General features: G+C 39.5%; 3 protein-coding genes across 11 annotated transcripts in view; 2 read left to right on the plus strand and 1 right to left on the minus strand.

Moving 5' to 3' along the window:
* The first annotated feature begins 179 nt into the window (after window positions 1-179).
* Window positions 180-10,018, plus strand: FAM216A (family with sequence similarity 216 member A). 4 transcript variants are annotated; one of them, XM_053206439.1, is made up of 7 exons: window positions 180-432; window positions 2,008-2,042; window positions 5,528-5,643; window positions 6,973-7,099; window positions 7,179-7,362; window positions 7,922-8,004; window positions 9,642-10,018. In XM_053206439.1, exons 1-7 carry the CDS (start codon window positions 341-343, stop codon window positions 9,755-9,757), a joined length of 753 nt encoding a protein of 250 aa, XP_053062414.1. In that variant the 5' UTR covers window positions 180-340; the 3' UTR covers window positions 9,758-10,018. The 4 variants fall into 4 exon arrangements, with proteins under 4 accessions (XP_053062414.1, XP_026899981.1, XP_026899980.1 ...); XM_027044180.2 differs by having other exon boundaries at window positions 188-432; window positions 2,008-2,048; XM_027044179.2 differs by having other exon boundaries at window positions 190-432; window positions 2,008-2,048; window positions 6,970-7,099.
* Window positions 10,019-11,331: 1,313 nt separating this feature from the next.
* VPS29 (VPS29 retromer complex component) lies at window positions 11,332-20,010 on the minus strand. The gene is made up of 4 exons (XM_027044183.2): window positions 19,862-20,010; window positions 15,132-15,323; window positions 12,048-12,283; window positions 11,332-11,813 (listed from the first exon to the last, which is right to left on the minus strand). The coding sequence occupies exons 1-4, from the start codon at window positions 19,862-19,864 to the stop codon at window positions 11,696-11,698; spliced, it is 549 nt and encodes a 182-aa protein (XP_026899984.1). The 5' UTR covers window positions 19,865-20,010; the 3' UTR covers window positions 11,332-11,695.
* Window positions 20,011-20,041: 31 nt separating this feature from the next.
* The window catches only part of RAD9B (RAD9 checkpoint clamp component B), a 31,644-nt gene continuing 29,097 nt past the window's right edge, over window positions 20,042-22,588 (plus strand). For 3 of the 6 annotated variants that reach the window (XR_008291821.1, XM_053206436.1, XM_015063756.3), the window contains exons 1-2: window positions 20,042-20,191; window positions 22,030-22,100. Coding sequence is in view for 2 of the 6 variants with exons in the window: in XM_053206436.1 (XP_053062411.1) it covers window positions 20,155-20,191; window positions 22,030-22,100 (108 nt within the window). In the remaining 4 variants the exon portion in view is untranslated. Of the gene's footprint in view, window positions 20,192-22,029; window positions 22,200-22,588 lie in introns of all 6 variants that reach the window. The other 3 variants (XM_027044177.2, XM_027044176.2, XM_015063755.3) reach the window with 3 other exon arrangements.

Here is a 22,588-nt window from a genome sequence, read left to right on the forward strand (position 1 = left end):
TCTGGAATACTAAGGTGCAAGGCACCTCCTGTTTTAGGGGACATGTATATTTCCTTCTCGTGACTGATCCCTTCCACAAAAAAGATGCAAACGTGCAAGCGCGCAATCAACTAAAGAACTCCTGCCCCTCCCCCAATTTAACTCCTGCGTCGCGCATCTGCCCTCCCCGCTCTCCCGAAGCTATTCGGGCAGTGTCCGGAGCGCATCGGAGGGGGCTAGAATACCGCGTCCTCCTCTTCACCCGCGATATCGCCCGGCCTGACGCACGCGTGCTGACGGGGGAGGGGAGAGGGGAAAGCCGCTTCCGCACGCCGCTCGAGGTCCGGGCACCCGGGAGGAGATGCCGGGCCAGGGTCCGGTGTCCGACTGGACAGAATGCAGCTCTTCTGCAGAGCCTCCCGCAGTGGCCAGAACCGAGGGTGGCGGCGGCGGGTGAGGCTGAGGGGCCCTGACGGGTTAGGGAGGACGGCGACCGACCCTGGGTCGCGATCCCTAGTGGAGGAGGGGGTGGGAGTTGACTGCTCCAATAGACTGGTCCCCAGTGCACTGAAGCGAGAGGAGGGAGAGCCTTTGTTGTGGCCGGGGTGGAACAAATGGAAGCCGACTCACAGTTTAGGGGAAGGGCTTGTGAGATAAGGTTGAGTGTTGGTGCAATGACTAAACGCGATGATTGCGACAATTGCCTGGGTGCATTTTTCTGCCCCGAGGGGGCGCTGCGAAACCTGCTGGAAAATATGCCGTCTGGTCACAGGATATCTACAAAAAGAGGGGGTGGGGGATAGACCAGAAAGGGAGGTTCAACGGAGGACTTCCAAGTCAATAAATCAGTGCCGTATGTGCGACATTAGCCACCTTCGTGTCCGAGGGATTCATAATGCCAATGAGACAGATAATTAGGGATATTAGAGGCACCTTGATCTTGATATTTTCTTCCCACATAAGTTTTTCTTTATAAATCCATTTTATTTTAAGCAGGGTGGGTTTTTTTGTTTTTTGTTTTTTCATTTTTTTTTGTTTTGTTTTGTTTTTACTATTATTTACTGGATGCTGAAGACAATTAGTCTTCGGTACCTCCTCATCCCTTCCATCAGTTATTACCTAAAAGTGAGAGCTTGCCGGGTGTTTCTCTCCAATTCAGCACACAGTCATGGCTCCTGCCACATAAAACAAAATGACCATAATGTACTGAAGACTTTTAAAGATGTGGTCTTGTCTTTCTTTTCCGTTCATTACAGTGCTTGACAAAGTGTGAGATCCTAAATGTATCAGGAGATAAATGAACACTTGGTCACTGAATAAACTGAAGGAAGAGACAAGGAAGGGAGTTTTGTCTTAATTTGAAAAAAGAAAAAAGAACTTGTACAAAAATAGAAATATTCCAGACCAATTTATCAGTTCCAGTAATTACATACAGTAAAGAACAAGATAGTCTTCTCCATAGCAAGTTACTTGATTAAAAATAAAGAGAGCAAGAAAATGCCACGGATAACACAGAAGCCCAAACTACTTTATTGAGCTCAAAGTAGGAATTAGATTAAAAAGGCTATAAAAGTAAGACCAAATCTGGCTTAAAGTAAATCCTTTCTAGTAAAAACCTCAGATAACTCACTTTGAAAAAGCCTGGAGCCATTAGGATATAACCAGGATTAGAGGAGAACATTTACAAGATGTTCTGTCTGATGGAAACATGAAAAGTAAAAAGCATACTCGATACTGCCCTTTTTTCATTTAAAATACTTTTTAGAAATACGTTTATTTATTTATTTTTGAGGCAAAGTGTGCCTGTGCGCGAGTAGGGGAGGGGCAGACAGGGAGACTGGAGACAGAAGATTCCAAGCGGGCTGGGAGCTCAAACCCACCAACGAGGAGACCATCACCTGAGCCTAAATTAAGAATGAGTTTCTCAACAGACTCAGCCACCCAGGCATCCCTAAAATATGTGCTTTCTTTAATGTTTATAAAGCTGTCAATTATTGCATATTATTTAAATCTTTTTTTCCCCAACAGATCACCTGGACTTTCTTATTATCAGAATTCCAAAGGTATTGGTGAGTAGAGCATATACAACAGATAATACCTATAAATAACATGGTTTAGAGATGCTAATTTTGCTATAACTACAAACACAATGGAGTTTTAAAAATAGACTTTATTGGCATCCTGAACTTAAAATTTTGGGGGGTGCCTGGGTGGCTCAGTCAGTTGGGCATCCAACTTCGGCTTGGGTCATAATCTCACGGTTCGTGGGGTCGAGCCCCCCGTTGGGCTCTGTGCTGACAGCTCGGAGCCTGGAGCCTGCTTCGGAGTCTGTGTCTCCCTCTCCCTCTGCCCCTCGTGCTCTGTATATCTCTCTTTCAGATATAAATAAACATTAAAAAGAACAATCCAGGTTTTTTCTCTTGTTAAGATATCTAATATCAAGTATTTATTTTTTTAAAAATTGTTTTTAAGGATTTTTAAAAATTGTTTATTTTGACAGAAGGAGTGCGCATGCACATGGGGGAGGGGCAGAGAGAGGGGTACAGAGGATCTGAAGCGGGTTTTGTGCTCACAGCAGAGAGCCTGATGCAGGGCTCAAACTCAAGAACCTTGAGGTCAATGACTGGAGCTGAATTAGGATGCTTAACCGACTGAGCCACCCAGGCGCCCCCCACATCAAGCATTTTAAAAAGAGTACTTCAAAATAGCAATGAATCTGAAAAGAATTGTGTTTATAACTGATGTTTGAAATGTCCCAGGTATGGCCTGGGGTTTATACACAAATTGAAGGGAAAAGTTCTGACTAGAATAACTTCAAAGGATGTAAAATATTTCTCATTGCTGCTATTTTCCCTCTCACTTGAAATAAAGGATAAAACTGCTGGAATTAAGAGAGTAACACAGAACCCCAAAGGCCTCTCACTAATTTCTGGTTGCAGTGAGGGGAGCAATTTCAATTCTACGATGTATAAACTTAGATTCACTTTATTTTTCCTTGGCAATTTTATAGTCCTTACAGTTACCTCAGAAAAACACAGACATATATCAATGTGTATATACATAAAAATGCATATATACGTATAAATAAAGTGGTTGCTTTAAAATGAAATTGCTGGATCATATGGCAATTTTATATTTAATTTTTTGAGGAACCACCACACTGTTTCCACAGCCGCTGCACCATTTTACATGCTCACCAGCAATGCACAGGGTTCCAATTTCTCCACATGCTAGCTAACACTTGTTTTCATTAAAAAAATTTTTTTTAATGTTTATTTTTAAGAGAGAAAGAGGGACAGAGCTCAAGCGGACAAGGGCAGAGAGGGAGGCACAGAATCGGAATCAGGCCCCAGGCTCCGAGCTGTCAGCTCAGAGCCCAACTTGGGCTCAAACTCACGAACTGTGAGATCATGACCAGAACCGCTTAACTGACTCACCCAGGCGCTCCTGTTTTCATTTTTTCAAGTTTGTTTTTATTTATTTTGAGAGAAAGAGACAGAGAGCAAGCAGAGGAGGGGTAGAGAGAAAGGGAGACAGAATCCCAGGTTGGCTCTGTGCTGTTAGCAGAGAGCCCGATGCAGGGCTCAAACTCACGAACCATGAGATCATGACCTGAGCTAAAGTCAAGAGTTAGACACTTAACCAACTGAGCCACCCAGACACCTTCATATTTTTTTTTTTTGGTGATAATTACCCTTATGGATATGAAATGATACTTCATTGTTACTTTGTGTTTCCCTAATAGTGAGCATCTTTTCTTGTGCTTATTGGCCTTTTGTGTGTCTTATTTGGAGACATCCAGTCTATTCAAGTCCTATGCTCATTTTTCAATTGGGTGTTTGTCACTGAGTTTAACTGTTATCTTTAAATGTTTAATTTTCTGTGAAGAAATGCTACCAAGCTTTTGACAAGTTAAATGTTAGTCCAGGCTATAATACGCATCTCAGAAATAATGAATAGCAGGGACACAAAAGATATAGTCTTAGATAATTAGCCTACATTTATCACTCGAAAAAGGATTTAAAAAAAAATAAGCTTTTATTACTATAGATTCCAAATTATATTTTAAGGGTCATAATGACATAATTTCCAGATAATTGTTTCTTTGTTGGCAAACTAGTTAGTCCTTTAGTATGCAAATATAACTTACTTATCTGCATTAACTCTCCAATTTGTCAAAATCTTTTTCTTTTTTTAAATTTTTTAGATGTTTATTTTTGAGAGAGGGAGACAGAGTGCAAGCAAGGGAGGGGCAGAGTGAGAGGGAGACGCAGAATCCAAAGCCAGCTCTGGGCTCCAGGCTCTTGGCTATCAGCACAGAGCCCGACACCAGGCTTGAATCCATGAACTCTGAGATCATAACCTGAGCTGAAGTCGGATGCTTGACCAACTGAGTCACCCAGGCATCCCTGTCAAAATCTTGAAGAAATAAATAACTAAAATTTAATATGTAAAATTGTAATGGACTTTGTTGTCAATATTGAAACAAAAGTGTGCTTATTTAATTCAACTTACTGAATATAAACTTTTAACTTAAAAATCTGTTCTGCCAGCTTTATTTGTAATAGCCTAAAACTGGAAACAACCCAAATGTCACCAACAGGTGGATAGATATATATCAAGAATAAAAAGGAATGAACTATTGTTACACATCACACAGATGGATTTCAGTATAATTATGCTGAGTGAAAGAAGCCAGACACAAACAGAATATATGCTGTATGTTTACATTTATATCAAACTCAAGAAAATGCAAACTACTCTATAGTGATACTAACTGTAGTGATAGAAAGCACATTACTGGTTGCCTGGAGCGGGAGAGTGTGTGGGGACTTAGCGAGTGTTTCAAAAAGTTATTTCCTGGTTAAATTTCACCAAATACTGTTTTCCCCCAAACTGTTAATGAAGTTTTTACCCTAGATTAAGTTACTGATCTCAATATGTCTGAAACTGAAAACTAGTTTCATTCTCCTAGATATGTCTCAAATTGCATTTTGTGTTAAAAGACTATTAGTCTACCCACATCGGTATTAAAAACATGAAATAACAGAAATTATGTAAAAATAAGTTTTAGTAAATTTCTGCAAAGCCCTTTGTGTTTTAACACTGCCTCATTAAAGGTATAAAATTTGTGTTATTCTATCTTCTATCTTCAGTTTAATACTAACATACTAAAATCAAATGAATGATAAAATATTGTAAATCTTTAAAGTGCAAGTCTTGCATGCATATTCTTGTCTAGTATAGTTTGACATACGATAAACTAAACAACATAGTTTGCATCTCACCTGAGTTCAAAATAATGTAGTCTATATATAATTATATATATATAGAGAGAGAGAGAGAGAGAAAATATTTGTAAATATCTTAGACTTTTGTATGCTCTAAAACCAAATGGCATATCATACAGCCTCTTGAACTTTAACAGAGTGACTCGTATTCCTACTGCAGGGTAGTCAGGGACATGTGTAAATATATAGATATTAATAATTAATTTACTGAGTACATCTTTGCTCATGAAATTCACCTAATAATGTCCTGCCCACAGACAGAATCAAAGATGGACCCAACACACACATAGCCAAGCTGCAAGAGTTATGGAGAACTCCTCAAATTCAAGCAATTAACATCCCTAAATCAATGACAGATGCGTCTTTTCTAAAGGTATGCTAACTAAATACCAATGCTTTATTTAAATGCCAAATTCTTTGTATTCAGAGCTGAACTTTTTATTGGAGATCTGCTGCTTAGAGGGTAAGGCACTTGAGAAGACAAGGTACACCCAGCATATTGTCTAGGACTCCATAAATATCTGTGGAGTAAACTCAGGAATGTATGCGAGGATTTTATCATTATAGATTTCTCATCATAAGAGTTCATTTAGGGCTTCATGATACTTGACATCTAATGTACCTTCACTCAGAAAGCTTAATGGCCCTGAGGAAAGTTACATTACAGAGATGGAAACCCAAACTCCTAGATTTCACTGAAGGACTGCAAAATCAGAGGCAAGCTAATAAAGAAAATGGCAATAAGCATTTTATAACTGTTGAACCTCTATTACCTATTAAAGGTCATATCTGCCATATGTGTCCCTGTTAGAGGAAAGCAAATTAAGGTTACAAAAGATCTGTGCAAATTGGTCAGATTTTTTTGACCAGCATTTTGAGTTTTCACTGAATCTATTATCTGTTCAGTTCAGTAAATCCCGTGTGTGTATACACACATACAGACACAGTGTAGCCTTGCATTTTAAGTGAGTGTTACCTTCTAAAATCAGCAAGTGAAAATCTTAAGTCAAAATTACTTTCATCAAAGACCGATAGACTATTCCCCAGTTTGTTCAACACAGTTATTCTTCTGGTGCTAGAAAAGACTATTTCTTTAGTTAAGACTAAGTAGAGTAGTTGAGTAGTTGAGATAACCATATGATACCTCAAAAATATTTGGAAGATGCCCACATTCACTGAGAGGCACACAGGAACTAAGTCTCACTGACAGAACAGCGAATCTCTACTCTCCTTTTTTTTTTCCTTTTTAAACGTTTATTCATGTTTTGATAGAGACAGAGCATGAGTGGGGGAGGGGCAGAGAGGGAGGGAGACACAGAATCAAGAGGGAAGCTCCAGGCTCTGAACTGACAGCGGGGCTTGAGCTCACAGACTGTGAGATCAACCTGAGCCGAAGTAGGACACTTAACCGAATGAGCCACCCAGGTGCCCCAACTCTCCTTATTCTTCTAGATCACTGGTTCTCAAACTTCATTGGGCATTTGAATCACTTGAGTGCAAACAGGAGGCAGGGTTACTTGTACTGTTTAAATGGCCATTTCTTTCTTTTCTTTCTTTCTCTTTTTGGACAAATTAGGATAGTTGAATTGGAATAAATAAAAATACAGATGGTTCAGCTGTCCTGAACATTCAGCCTTTCAGATAAAGAACCTTGGCAACCTCTGTTCTACAATGCCTATAAACCTTGTTTGTATTTTAGCAGCCAGACCTCACCTTAGGCCAGAAGCGTTATCTGTGCAGCATTGCTAAGATCTATAATGCAAACTACCTGCGGATATTAATGAAGAAGCAGTATATGCATGTGATCCAGCGCAACTCACAAAAGCCAGGCAGGTGCACCTCATTCGTTTCTCACTAGTTCTGGCAAGAAACAAGAGGGCCTTCTAACAGAGCTGGTCTGTATGACAGGTATCTTCACTCATCACAGAAGCCGCCTCAGTTCTCGTCACTCACAAAAGCAGCATTACCCCTGCACCACATGGCGACACCAGTTGGAGAGAGTGGACTTGGGGCCTTCTAACATCGCAGCTGCACCTGCACCTGAAATGATCCTGCAACATTCACTCTGGCGACCAGTGAGAAACAAAGAAGGGTTTGTTTCTTATTGTTTAAAAGGAGGAAAATATATCCCAATTTTATCTGAAGGGTAGCTAAATGAGATGAAAGCTTGTTTCCTAATATGTTCATTTTGCTACATTCAGAGTAGGTTAGACAAAAAGCACAAAAGGATGTTATCTTATAGTCTCTTTACTGATCTGACTGGAATATGCCACTCCTTGTAGAACATCTTTTGTGGAATTGTAAAAATTTCTTGATCAGCTAGAAATACGGAAGACTGCCCTTTTTAGTAATTCCCACTCAAATTTAAAATAATACAAACACTTCCAAAAGGAGCATATGGTTGCTTCTGCACAGGGGACTACTATAAACAAAAAAGGAAAGAAAAAAGAAAATAAGCCTGATTATTCAACCTGTACTACAATAGTGAGCTTTGCATTTCAGGGTTAATAAGTCACAGGAGAATTCAGAGATTGAAAGAGTCTTTTTGGTGATACTGGCAGCTTAATAAAAAGAATTTGTATGGTCTTCTACATGCATTAGACAGTTGTTCATTTCACTGGCTCCAATTAAGATACTTCTCTTTCTTACAGTTTAAAAACTGGATATGCATCCAAAACAAGATGTAAGTCACTGAAGATTTTTAGAAAACCAGGCAGACTGTTCATGCAATCAGGTAAATGTGGATTTTTTTTTAATGTTTATTTTTGAGAGAGAAAGAGAGCATGAGTGGAGGAGGAGCAGAGAGAGGGAGACAGAACTCGGAGCAGGCTCCAGGCTCTGAGCTGTCAGCACAGAGCCTGACACAGGGCTCAAACTCACAGACCGCGAGATCATGACCTGAGCCAAAGTCGGATGCTTAATTGACTGAGCCACCCAGGTGCCCCCCCCCTTTTTTAAACACGGAATTTTAAAATAGCATTTTTAAAGATCTTATGTTAAAAAATACATTTTTTAAATGTTTATTTTTGAGAGGGAGAGTGTGAGCAGGGGAGGGGCAGAGACAGACAGGGACAGAGGATCTGAAGCAGACTGCACCAACAGCAGAGAGCCAGATGCAGGACTTTAACTCATGAACCAGAGATCATGACCTGAGCCAAAATCAGATGCTCAACAGACTTAGCCACCCAGGTGCCCCGTGCTTAAAAAATATTAACCCAATATAGTTTCATTTCTATTACAGAAGACATTAAAAATATAGAATATTATTTGCTTTTAATTCTCCAAGTAAAATAAATATGAAATATAGTTTCTGCGTTTATCTAAATGGACATGCTGCTGAGGGGAGTAAAATTCAAGGCACTTCTAATTCTAAACAAAGGTATTCATAATATCACAGTCGGAGACTTAACAGAGAATGAATTTCTGAGAACTCACAGCCACAAACATGAGTTTTTTAAGCCATAGCATTTTTATGAGATAGTGTCATTTTTGGACAGACGACATATTTTATATAGCATCATAGTTTACAAAGGGCTGTATCACCTATATCATTTTGTTTAATATTCAACAACCCAGTGGAAGCAAGCCAACCAAGTGGTATTATCACAATTTTATGGGGCAACTCAGAAAAATCTAGACTTGGTAAGAATCAGCATAAAGGATCCTTCTATCACAAGTACAGAATACCACAAAATGAAAAAGGCAAAAGAGGAAGAAAGACAGAATGCTCAGAAGTATTCCTCGGAATTGATAACGTGGAGAGGACTAAGTGGAAGTTAAACAATTTCCTAGTTGCTACACAATGAGTAGAGAAGTGGGTAGGAAGGAAGTGGGGAAGTTAGGCCTTCTGAACTCCTGGCTCCTTGCTGTATGACAGTGCTGCTCAGCTCTGCTTAAATACCATAGTATACCTGTCCGAGAAATGAGGGAAATGGCAGGGGAAAAAGTAAGTCTGGGTCCAGAAAGAATAGCTGGATGAACTGCAGTGCAGATAGGGGGAAAGTGTCTGTGGTCACCAATGGAAGGGAGATGGGCAAGGACTTCAGGCTTACTGAGATGAGACTGCTGAAGCCGTGACTTTCGCATAACCAAGAGATTTTGAAAGCAAAGAGAAAACAAGACTCAGTAACAGAATTTGCTGTAAGTTGGCCTGAATACAGTACTTACTACGACTCTTACTTTACAAAGTTAAGACATTTGGGGGAAGGGAGAAGTGATTAAGTTTTGAAAATTGCAGGCCATTTATTTCTGCGAAAGGTTATTACTAAGGTAGGCCATTTTGAAGGTTGTTCTTATGTACAGATCTCAATATTCAGGATGAAATACAACTTTATTTCCAAAACAGATATTATAAACTTATTTTCCTTTCAGTTTCTACAAATGATTCTGAATCATACATGAATGAAGAAAAAAAGGAAGAAGATTTACTAAATAAGTATATGCAATCAATGTCAATTGAAGAACAAGAACATGTGATGTTAACTTGACAATCTTGTCTTGTGAGTCAATGAGGTGCCAAAGGTGGGGGGTTGGGGTTGTGAATTGTGTCCTCTCTCTACATTTAGGATAGTATTGTTATTCACCAGTAAGTCATTAAGTAATTTTAGTTTGTTCAGAAACTTTTACAACAGTGTAATTGGTTTGATGTAGTTCCATGTGCTAATTGATACTTGTGTAATAAAATTTGTGTGTAATATTTGCTTGTATTTCTAGCTAGATACAATTAAAAATTTTCTTGTGGCTTAAAATTGAATTATTTTTCTTTAACCCCGAGAGGTAAATTGTATAATTATTTTTCTGCTTACAGTAAGTCCTAAAACAGCAACATTGGAATTCCCTACAAATTATTTTCTTGACTGGGCTAAGGAAAGCCCTGAAATATCCTGATACAGAACAGCACTTGATAGACATAGCACCCCGATTTGTAAAGAAGGTGCTTAGTAAATATTTGCTGCTTGAAAACAACTTAAAAATATCAATTTGCCCTATTTTATGAAAATTGCCACACAAACACTTGGCCTCTCAAGCTAGAGTTGGGAGTAACTGTACTAATCAGAGGATTCTTTACATTATGTATTCACTCTAGTGTGCTTCCGGAATTTCTAAACATTACTGTTTAAAAAAATACGTATACACACATACACATAAACACACAGTTAAAACTTGAAAAATAGGAATAGGGCAATTTAAAGCAACAGTTTGAGGAATTATTGCTGATTTAATATGTCAATATAGTATATTCTTTGGAAAATCAAATCTGAGCCCAACATTATGACCCAGAATGTTGTAAGAAATGAGAGCACCCTGAAAGGTCACTCCATCTACCTCATCACTTTAATGCCTAGGTGCATTTAATTTCCTTTTATTTTTTATTTAAAACAATTTTTAACTTTATTATTTTTTAATGTTTTATTTATTTTTGACAGAGAGAGACAGAGCATGAGCAGGGGAGGGGCAGAGAGAGAGGGAGACACAGAATCCAAAGCAGGCTCCAGGCTCTGAGCTGTCAGCACAGAGCCCGATGTGGGGCTCGAACCCATGGACTGTGAGATCATGACCTGAGCTGAAGTTAGACTCTCAACTGACTGAGCCACCCAAGGCGCCCCAAGAATTTTTAACTTTAAAAAAAATGTGTATTTATTTTTGAGAGAGAGAGAGCGGGGAAGGGGCAGAAAGAGAGAGACTGAGGAACTGAAGTGGGTTCCACACGGACAGCAGAGAGCCCAATGCGGGGCTCAAACCCATGAACCACAAGATCATGATCTGAGCCAAAGTTGGGTGCTTAACCGACTGAGCCACCCAGGAGCCTATTTTATTTCTTTTTTTTAAAGTTTATTTATTTTGAGAGAGAGAGAGAGAGAGAGAGAGCGCACACACACAGGTGCAGGGGAGAGGTGGGGGGGGGGGGGGTGGGCAGGAATCCCAAACAGGCTCTGCCTTGTTAGCACAGATCTCACAAACTGTGAGATCATGACCCAAGCCAAAATTAAGAGTTGGATGCTTGAGCAGCCAGTTACCCCTTTTATGATTTTAAAAAATTAAAACAAGTTTACCAAGAAAGTATAAATGGTTAATTGTTTATTAGTGAAGAGAAAAATGTATACAAGAAAGTCTAGATTCTTTTTCCTCATGCACTATTTTTGTAATAAAGTTCCAAATATCAACTTTGAAGATATTTACAAGGATAAATTTTTCTTAACACGTGACCATTTACTGGGTGGTGGACATTTTTTCATATAAATCATATATGGGAACGGAATATATTCTTAACAGTTTATAAGAAGCTTGGAACACTGTATTAACAGAAGATATTATATTTTACTGCAAAATATTATAAAAGTGATACAATTCTGTGGCTCATAAATGTTTAATTACTTGATTTGAACAGGGAATGAAAAAAAAAACCAGCAAGATAGGCCTGGCTTTTAAGATTTTTTGTATTCAATTCGTTCTACTTTCACATCATCTCCAATTAGCTGATACACATAAGTGACAACTGTAGAAGCCTGGATATCCATCAACACAAATGAAGGAATAATGTTTCTGAAAGAAAATATAAATAATGTCAGTGTTTTGTACTAAAAAGCACCGCACTAAAAATTTCAATTTACAATGACAATTTGGATTCAAGGAGAATTCGAGTTGTTACATATTAAAAAGAATAATCACCCAAAGAAGAATGCCAAAAAGGCTATCACTGAAATGGCTGCATTTCTCCTTTATGAAACACGACACATGCAATTATTAACTTTAAAAAATCCCCAAATTCCTACTTACGTTTCCAAGGCATTATATGCTCCAGTGGCAGAACCTGGATTAATGTAAAATTTATTTTCATGCTCAAATGCTTCAAATTTGTGTGTGTGTCCCGAGATAAGAATGTCCACATCAAACTGCCTCTGCAACAGGGCTAAGCTGGCCATGTCTCCCCAAGGAATAACTTGATGCCCATGGATCAAACCAATTTTGAACTGCCCAACAGTCACAACTTTCTGTTCTGGATAATTCAGATTCTAAGATAAGAAACAGACATGAAAACATATATATATTTCAGAGATACTTATGTTTAAAAAACAACCTGCTTAAACATTCAATCCCATATGGATGTTTTGATACAGTCCTCCACAACCAATACATTTATTAAATATATACATATTTAAAAAAATTTTTTTAATGTTTATTTTTGAGAGAGAAAGAGAGTGTGAGAAGGGGACAGTCAGAGAGAAAGGGAGACACAGAATCCAAAGCAGGCTCCAGGCTCTGAGCTGTCAGCACAGAGCCCAATACGGGGCTTGAACTCACGGACCACTAGATCATGACCTGAGCCAAAGTCAGACACCCAACCAACTGAGCCACCCAGGCACCCCTATTAAATATATATTTTTAAATGTTTATTTCTGAGAGAGAGAGCACAGCCAGGGGAGGGACAGAGAGGGAGACACAGAATCCGAAGCAGGCTCCAGACTCTGAGCTGTCAGCACAGAGCCCTATGCAGGGCTCAAACTCATGAGCTATGAGATCATAACCTGAGCCAAAGTTAGATGCTTAACCGACTGAGCCACCCAGGCACCCCCCATTTGTTAAATACTTGATTATTTCTCAGTCTCTAAGGCTACAACTATGCTCAAAACATAACTTACTCCAGATAAACTGGAATTTATCATGCAATCCCTTTCTTGTGGGGTTTTTTGTTTGTTTGTTTGTTTGTTTTGTAGAATATAGGTTCTTTGGGGCATGCTGTGGAGAATAATTACTCCCCCAAATTTGTGAGTTTCCTCTACCTAAGAATTCTAGGCATACAACCTATAAGCTAGGTGTGTTCAAATTGTATCCCAGGCTTTAATAATTATATAGATGGTTTCAAATAATAATGATAGTTAGCACTTATTCAGTACTTAGTATAAAGCAGGCACTATCCCAAGGGCTTTATAAATATCAACCTATTTAATACTTACGAACAATCCTAAAAGGTAGCTTCTGTTATGACCCCCATTTTATGGATGAGGAAACTGAGGCACAGAGAGGTTAAAATAACTTGCTTAAGGTCACACCTTAGTAATAAGTGGTTGAGCCAAGATCTAAACCCTGGTAGTATGGCTCCACGGTCTGTGAATTTAGCAATCAGAAGCAAAAAATTTTAATTCTTGCTACTGAAACTGTCTTTAGCATAACACAAGCAGAAACCCAAATATGTTTTTAACAAACCAAACCTATATTCTAATTATTGACAAGAAGTCTGTGCCTTCCTTCTCATCTCCCTGTCTTTTGCTCTCAGGTGGAAAGTTACCCGAAATCTTTTTTTAATTTATTTTTTTAGGTTATTTATTTTGAGAGAGGGGGGAGAGAATGTGTGCAAAGGAGGGACGGAGGGAGACAGAGAGAATCCCAAACAGGCTCCTCACTGTCAGTGCAGAGCCTGATGCAGGGCTCAAACTCATGAACAACAAGATCATGACCTGAGCTGAAACCCAACAGTCAGATGCTAAACTGACTGAACCACCCAGGTATCCCTGAACTCTTTTTTTTTTTTTTTGTATCCACTAAAAAAAGAAAAAGACACTATACTTACTCAGTTTGATATAAAGGAATCCCATTAAACAGTACCAATTAAGTTAATTTATGAAAAAGCTTATATTCCCAGAAATAAAAGGCAATTTTTTACACTAGTATCAGATTTACCATGCTAAATCATACAGTGTTAGTATGAGTACGGGCCTTAAAAATCATCTATTCCAATCATTTATGTGAGAGGAAACTAAGAGGATGTAATTTGCCTAAAATCTCATTAATAACTAATGGGCAAAGCTGGAATCCCAGAACTTTTTTCCTTAAAGTCAGGTTTATTGAGGTATAATTCACATACAGTAAATTTACCCTTTTTAGTGTACAATTCAAGGGTTTTTGATAAATATAGTCATGTAAGCTCTACCACAATCAAACCCAGAGCAGTTCTATCAAGTCCTCAAAACTTCCCCATGCCCCTTTATTGTCAACCCTGGAGTTAGGGAGCCACAGCAGGGTTTTCAGCAGAGTGGTGATGTGATGTTACTTCGCCTAAAAAGGATCACACTGGTTGCTACTTAGAGAAAAAATTGTGGAGGAAGGAAGGGTAGAATGAGAAAGCTGGAATTTAAGAGTGATATGGTGGCTTGGAACAGGGTAGTAGAGGTGGTGGTGAGAAGTAATAAAAACTTTATAGGGCTCCTGGGTGTCTCAGTCAGTTAAGCATCTGACTTCATGATCTCACAGTTTGTGAGTTCGAGCTCCTCATCGGGTTCTGTGTTGACAGCTAGGAGCCTGGAGCCTGCTTCTCTCTCTCTCTGCCCCTCCTCTTCTCACACTCTCTCTCAAAAATAATAAACATTAAAAAAATTAAAAAAAAACTTTATAAACTAAATGATATCACTACAAAAAATAGCAACACAATCACTTTTAGTCCATATCAATTTAGTCAGAACAAGTATTTAATATGCTTATTGAGTAAGCTATCAGTGATTTGCAAAGAGTAAGAAACAAGTATGTGTAGGAAATTGGTATTTGGGGGGCACCTGCATGGCTTAGTTGTTGAGCATCCAACGACTTGATTTCCGCTCAGGTCATGATCTTACTTACGGTAATGGGATCGAACCCAACGTCAGGCTCAGTTCAGAGTGTGGAGCCTCCTTGGGATTCTCTCCCTGCCACTCCCCCCCCACCCCCGCCTTGCTCAAAATAAATAAATAAGCTTAAAAAATTGCATTTGGGATGTTAACAACAACAAAAGACCTTCACAGTTGAAAAACTAAGGTGTAAAGAATAAAGCTTATATATGTAAGAATTAAGAAAAAGAAATAGTTGTGAATGGAAAGAGAAATACATCACCTCATCGAAGTCTCCTCTCACAATATGAACATCACCGGCCAGAGTCTTGAGATAGTCATAACTCTCTTTGGTGCAAAGGTTTCCAGTACAGAGAATGTGCTGAATCTTTCCTGGCACCAGCAGTTTTTTGAATTTAGCCGGCAAACTGTTGCACCGGTGTGGGATGTGCAGGTCTCCTAATACCAACACCAACTTTAAAGTGTCAAGGTGAGACAAGGTGTCATGTCAAACATGATGTCAAAACAAGATGTTCTCTCTTAACTCCCCTTTTAAATTAAATTAAGCAGAGATTCCAGAACCCATATAAGAGCATAAGTTATCCATACAGTTCTTAACATGACCATTTAAACAAACACATATATGGTAACTTACTCTGTTCTAATCAACCTTATTTTGGTCATAAATAGGTGTGCATTCACAATACAGGTCATCATTCAATTTACCAAGAATAAAATTGGGCTTTCTAAAGCAATTCATTTAGAGACCTATAAATGACACTTAAAAAATTGCAAAATGAAAAATACACTACTGGGTCCTATGGGATTTGGCATTTTTGAGGTGTGATACGGTAATTGCTAGTTCTCCAGCTATAATGTAAAACCTAATATACTGATTCCAATGTTCCAGGAACATTAATAAAGAGAATTGCTAAAAATGTAGTGATAGAGAAAAAACTTAATTCTGTAATTTATGTTTACTAGACTGTTTACTAAACTATATGGAGGAGCAGTAGCCAAAATTTATAATATTCTACTTAAAACAATTAGTTCTACAGTATATAGGAATAAAAACAGCCTATGCTTCAAAGAGTTTCAATAGGACAAACACGTGCTTTTGAATTATGATCTCTGTTATCTTCTTTCCTTATTAAAAATCCTGTCATATTTCTACTGTCTAGATTAAATTGCCTATGTACCCTCAGTTTGGTTCCCAAATTTAAAATAACATTTTCACAGTCTTTCATGTGCATTAGAGATTAAAACAAAACAAAACAAAAAAGAGATCAACTAAATAAGTCATGAATTTAGCAGGAGGTGGTTTAGAGTTGCAACATAGTCTCAGATGACAAAAATAAATTTTGCACTTAAGTATAAAAGAGTAAAAAAACCCCTCAATCCTGTAAAATTTTAATTTTGAAAATTCAAGATTTGAATATAAACATTATTTGATTCAGTCATTTAATGGAATATTGTCAAAAGGTCATTTTGAAGTAATATCTGCCCCCCAAAGGACAATAATCAATTTCTTATGTTGATTAGTATAAGCACCCTCATTCTGTAACAGGATGTTTTCCCACACAGACATTCCGTCCATAAATGTACATGCCCTTTAACTGCTTTTAAGGAAGGCATGACTATTCCTTAATATTAACAAAGAAAACATTAAATAAATACGATACAATCAGAAAATAGTTTTGCCACCATAGACTTTGTAAACTGAAATTAATCAAAAATGAAAATGTGTCAAACTAAAATTATTACTAAAACAAACTTGATTCATCTTGCAACAAATATCAACATGATTACAAAGGAAAGGAGCTGTTATCAGGACACAGAGTAACACGAGGTTACACAATTAGCATACTTTAAAAGAAATTGTTAAATAAGTTTCTTCTTTTTAAAGTGTGGTTTCAGCTGGTTATTTGTTCAATGACTTAATTGTTTCAATCCAGATCTTAGTGGATAAAACATCTTACTGTAAAACTAAAGACCACTATGAAGTTTCCACCCTCACTGGTAATCAATGCAAAAGTACCTGGAGACAGAACAATCTTCATCTTTAGAGGGGGATCCCTTCAGATATGGATTGAAGTACATAGTTAATGTGGGAAGCTGGCATTTGAGAAAAAGGTAGAAAATAGATGTCTATATTAAAAAAAAAAAAACCCTCCAACTACTCATAAAAGGGAATACATCTATATATAACAGGTTCAAAATCTTTGGGACTGATAATCAGCTGTTGAATCTGAATGTGCTAGAAAGAATATTAGTAAGACACGATACTTTGTAATGACTGATGACCTAAATTCTATCACGTATTACGGATTATGCCTAAGTCTAAAGATATTAGCAGTCTAAAGATATAACTATATGAATGACCAAACAAAAATTATCTCAAACCAGTAAAGATTCTTAGTAAGACTCTCATTTCATATAGGTGACTAAGTTATAGGGGAGATAGTGTCACATAACAAATGTCATACTCTGAGGAACGTCCTTGCCCAAATTCCACACTTTTGACAGTTCAGGTTAGGCAAAGTTTGTAGTCCTTTGAGACAGCAAAAGATCCTAGAAATGGCAGCTTTGTTAAATTTAAATAAAGAACCAACCCAATCAAAGCATAGGAATTTGGTTATTTCCTATTTGATAGATTGTAAAAGGGTGAAATCCCAATAATCAGCCACCCGACCACCATTGTTAGTAGGAGCTAAGAGAAGAAACTTACTCTGTGCCCAGCCTTAGTGGAATGAAGAAGTTGATTGCAGACAGGGGAATGAAAAAAAAGGGTGAAACATGACCAATGTTAAAAGAAAGCAACGAAAAGAAACAAACCAAAAACAGAGCAACAAAAACTCATATCAAATGAATATGCAAACACTTGTTAATGATTTCTGAGTGTTATGAAAGAAAATGTTAAAAATTGGCTTTGCTCAAAACAATACCAAAAGAACCATTTGCTGTATTTTTAAACATGACACACACACGGACACACACACACAAACGCACTGTAAAAGAAATTTGCCTTGTCGATTTTTTCTACTTCTCCTACTCTTCTCTACCATGATTCCAATCTCTTTTGTTTCCTGTTCTGTTTCAAATTTTGTAAAACAATTTGGAAAATTCACCAGTAACAATGTAAATGAAAGCTAACATTTTCTGGATGCGTAAGGACTAATTCCTCAAGTATACTGATTTTAATTCTCTTATGCTCAAAATTCTAGTAGTTGGAAAATTTATGCTGCAGCTAGATCATTATTTTGTATAGAAGATCTAACACAGCACTATGAATACATTATCAAGTGATGAAGCCACCGACGAAAGATGATACAAAACCAAACACATTCCTCCAGCTACAACTGGACCTTCTCCACACCTGAATTTGCTGCCCACAGACCCTGTATACCAGGTGTTGAATATTTCTAGTCTACTTTGCCAAATAAAAAGTTTTTAACCATCAAAGAGTCCGCTAATGCTAAATTTGCCCAGTTCTATCTCACATGACAAGTAATGTTCCAGTGTAACTCCCCTTAAAAAGTGTTCATTTCTCGGGGCGCCTGGGTGGCTCAGTCGGTTGAGCGTCTGACTTCGGCTCAGGTCATGATCTCACAGTCTGTGGGTTCGAGCCCCGTGTTGGGCTCTGTGCTGACAGCTCAGAGCCTGGAGCCTGCTTCAGATTCTGTGTCTCCCTCTCTCTCTGACCCTCCCCTGTTCATGCTCTCTCTCTGTCTCAAAAATAAATAAACGTTAAAACGAAAAAAATTTTTTTTAAAGTGTTCATTTCTCAAAAAACCCTTCAGGAACATGAGTATGGAATCATATGTCATCTTCTCTCAGGAATAACTGCCTCAAAATTATTGTAAACCGATCACTCCAAACTGGAGTCTGCTTAGAAGCAAAAATCAAAAGACAGGGTTAAAAACCTTTCACGTATACAAAGACGCACAGACCATAAATCTTTGGCTGTCATGTCTACAACCACCTCCAAGGCTATGCTTGTCACACAATCGTGGGAATCTTAAAACGTGCAATGGATGCCCATCAGAAATAGAAGTCCCTTCACAGTTACCCTCACCAACACAAACACCAAGATAATCAGAGCTCCTTCTGAACAGGTTAACTTTTCAGGGAGTGAAGGACACCTTTGAAAATCTGATCGTAGCTCGGAGTCCTCTCCAGTAGCAGCTCCCGAGTTTTTATATAAGACGGTCGTAGGGGCGGACACCTACTGGAGGCCAGCGGGTGGGGTTTGGCCTTGAAGCGGGCAGGGCAGTCTGATGAGTCTGACGAGGTGAAGCTCCACAAAACTACCCCCCGCCCCGGCACCCACACTGGCTCCTTACCCGGAAAAAATGTACACATTCACAAATGTTTCCAATTTCAAGGAGCTCATAAACCATTAAGGAAACAACAGTTCCAGCCATTCTAAGAGCCACATCCAGTCCTTTGAGGACTCACTACCAATTTTCAATGGCAGCTGCACTAAAGTGCAGGGGCTAAGGGGATAGTTTGTATTCCCTTTCCTCGGACGGCAAACTAAAATGGATAGGGGATTCTGCTCGTTAGTTCCCATTTTGCATCCGAGAAGCCAGCGTTCCACGCAAGCGGCAGGCAACTGGTATACCCTCACCAGCGGGAGGTGCCTTTTAAGGAAAAGGAGTAGGGAAACGTCTGGAAACGGAGGGGACCATGCCCCTTTCTCAGGAGCTAGAGGACCAGGCCCAAAGGTCTTTCCCGGCTCGGGCGCGCGGGTTTCGTGACAGGACGAGTCGCTGAGGGGGGCCCTTTCGCCCTCGGACGTCCTCCGGTCCCTGGGGCGGGGGTGCGAGCCGGCCGCACCCAGCGGTGGCTGCCCCTGCCCTCCCCCTGGGCCTTCTCCAGGCCCGGACCTGGGCTGCGCCCGCCACGCCCCCGAGATCGCCCATGCCCTCGCTCAGAGATTCCCAACGTCTCCCAACGATGCAGCACCGCGGCCGAGAGCTAGGCCTCGGCCGCCGCATCTGCACTCCTCACCATCCTGTCACAGGGCTGCGCTCAGTCACCACCGCCGCCGCCGCCTTCTTCCTCGGGCTCCGGGGCGACCCGCCCACCTCGCTCTCAACCAATGACAGAGGAGGTCGACGGGAGACGGCCTACGGAGGCCCGTACAGGCCCTTCCGCGACGTCAAACTTAGCTGCCCTTTGGGAAAGGGAGGGTGGCGGGAGGAGTAAGATCTCGAAGCTTCGGAGGGTGCGGCCGACATCCGGGCACCTGGGGCCGTCGAGCTGAGGCGCGCCTCGGGGCCCTGCTTGTTAGGGCTGCGGCCATGCTGAAGTGCGGGATGAGCGGCAGTCAGGTGAAAGGTGGAGCGACCTTTTTTGCCTACCTTTGTAGAAAAAGGAAAACCAAAAAAAAAAAAAAAAAAAGTAAAAGAATAAGAAAAGAGAAAGCCTCAGGTTCAGCCTCAGGGTCTTCTCCTTTGCTCTTATGCTCAATGACTGGCGACACAAGGCCTGGCCACAAACAGCCGCCGCCCACCCAAGCTTCTAGTAGCTTCTGAGGGAAGAAAGAGAGCCCATCTGCTTTTATTTATGCGTAGTATTTATTTTCTTGGGTGTCCATGAAATGAAGTTGCACATTGGAACAGAGATTGGGAGCGCTGATGAGGACAGTGTTGGGTGGAGTTGGGAGAAAAAATAATGTTTAGACCCTTGAAGTGTTTTAGTGCCACGAGAAAAGCATCAACCTGTTTTTTATTCCAAATGCTATTTTTTGACATGTGACCTGGAACAAGCCACTGAATCACTTGGCCGGGGGCGGGGGGGTGCTCAGTTTCTTCATCTGTAAAATGAAAATAGTAACGTTTTCATTATAGGCCTTGTAGGAATGAAATGGAGATGCATGTAAAGAGCTCAATAATAGATGGGAGTGTATAGGAACTATTACATGTTACAAATAGTACTTAAACAAGGTTTTTCAGAAACTTCCTAAAGTTTCTATTTAGGAAAACAGTGGTTTCCTACATTTTGTAAGGTGTGAAGTGATCCTAGAAAGGCATCTTGTGTTGTGGCTGGCTTGCTCTGTGTTGAGGACAAATATGGAATAGTAGTAATGAACAGGAAAGGGAAGCACAGGCCCTCAGCTGTTCCATGTTCTCAGAGTTCTAGGAAGTTCTCTTGCAGTATATAGCTCAGTTCTCGCTAAGCAATTTGTATGATTGTTTTTGCTTTTTCTCCTGGACTGTATGTATGGTGAGGGCAGAACCGTTCCTGTCCTGTTCACTGCTCTACTCCCATTGCCTTGGGTTGTACCCCAAACATAGTGGGTGCTCAAAACCTAGTCATTGGAGGAATGAAGGGTCTGCAACAGGCAGCTCTAGGAAAAAGTGTTGAATGTGAAGTGGTAAAAGGGAAAAATGCCTCTTTCCCCTCCCCCGCCCACCATTGGTCGTCCCATCTCAGTTTGACACTGGCACACCCAATTCACACACCCTTGATTCTTAATATTGTAACCTGATTTTATGTTCTGGAATTAATTTTTCTTTTTTCTACTGTTCCGTGGATTGCTGTGGCCATCCATTTTTATTGCAGCATAGTATTCCATATCCATTTGTCACATTTTGTACTTATTCATAATTCATAAGAATATGAACTGTGTCATACCAGATTAGACCAATATGTCATTCATCCTAGCCTCTGTTACAGGGCATCTGAGTGTGTTTGGTGAGATCTGAGATCTGGCATTTTGCGTGCTACCTTCAAATTTCAGAGATGCATCTTAAATGCCTCTAATTTCTTTCATGTGACTTGTTTCGACCTTGCCACCTGTGAAGTTATTGAATCCCTTCAACCTCTCCATGCTCTATTTTCACAGTTCTTTTTTTTGGGCGGGGGGCGGGGTGGTAAACCAAGTCTAAAAATACATTAGTATGGAAATTGGCTTGCTACAGTACAGAAAGGAAGAATGTTACTGCATTTTATCATTTTGCACACTCATTCTGTAAATTTATTGATCTCTTACTATGTGTCTAGCATTTTGTCAAGAGTATTATTCTGTATTTAAAGCAATTTGTAGCATTAGTGTATAAAAGACTGTTCTTTATGAATTTATCTTGAGTCCTGTGAATGCTGAAGTAGTCCTACAATTTGCTGTTATTGTTTGAGAGAAAAAATGTAAACCATACCTTTCTTTTGCTCCGTAGTATTTGGGAAAGCAATCCAAGCTCTATCACGAGTCAGTGACGAGCTGTGGTTAGACCCATCTGAAAAAGGTGTAAGTAAGAAAAGTGACCAATAGACCATCTATTAAGGCAAAAGAAGTTGTTTATAGATCCCAGTCCAGATTGAATGTTTACTATGAAATCCAGAAATTGTAATTATCCGTTTCATTGTTCGTCTTTATTTTCCATATCTGAATACATTTAGAGCATATTAAACTTAAAAAGCATGCAGAGAACCACAAGAGATTTAAACCAGAAATTGCAAACTGGTGGTTGAGAAGCTAGATATTGCTTGCAGAAGTGTTTTGTGGGACTGCACTGTGTTTAAAAAAAAAAAAAAAGAATTTTCTAAACTTAAAAAATTGGGAGTCCACATAAAGATCGGAGTTTTCTGCTTCTCTTGAAAACTTAATATCTGACAGTTTGGGGCCAGCATTCCCAAGCGGAAATAATTGGCTGGCGCTGATGGATGGTTTCTCCCTTTAGACAGGACAAGAGATTGCCGTTTTGCTGCAATCTTTTTACCCCCTTTTACGTTGCT

The sequence above is a fragment of the Acinonyx jubatus genome, chromosome D3 (genome assembly GCF_027475565.1).
Source record: "Acinonyx jubatus isolate Ajub_Pintada_27869175 chromosome D3, VMU_Ajub_asm_v1.0, whole genome shotgun sequence".
Taxonomy (NCBI): domain Eukaryota; kingdom Metazoa; phylum Chordata; class Mammalia; order Carnivora; family Felidae; genus Acinonyx; species Acinonyx jubatus.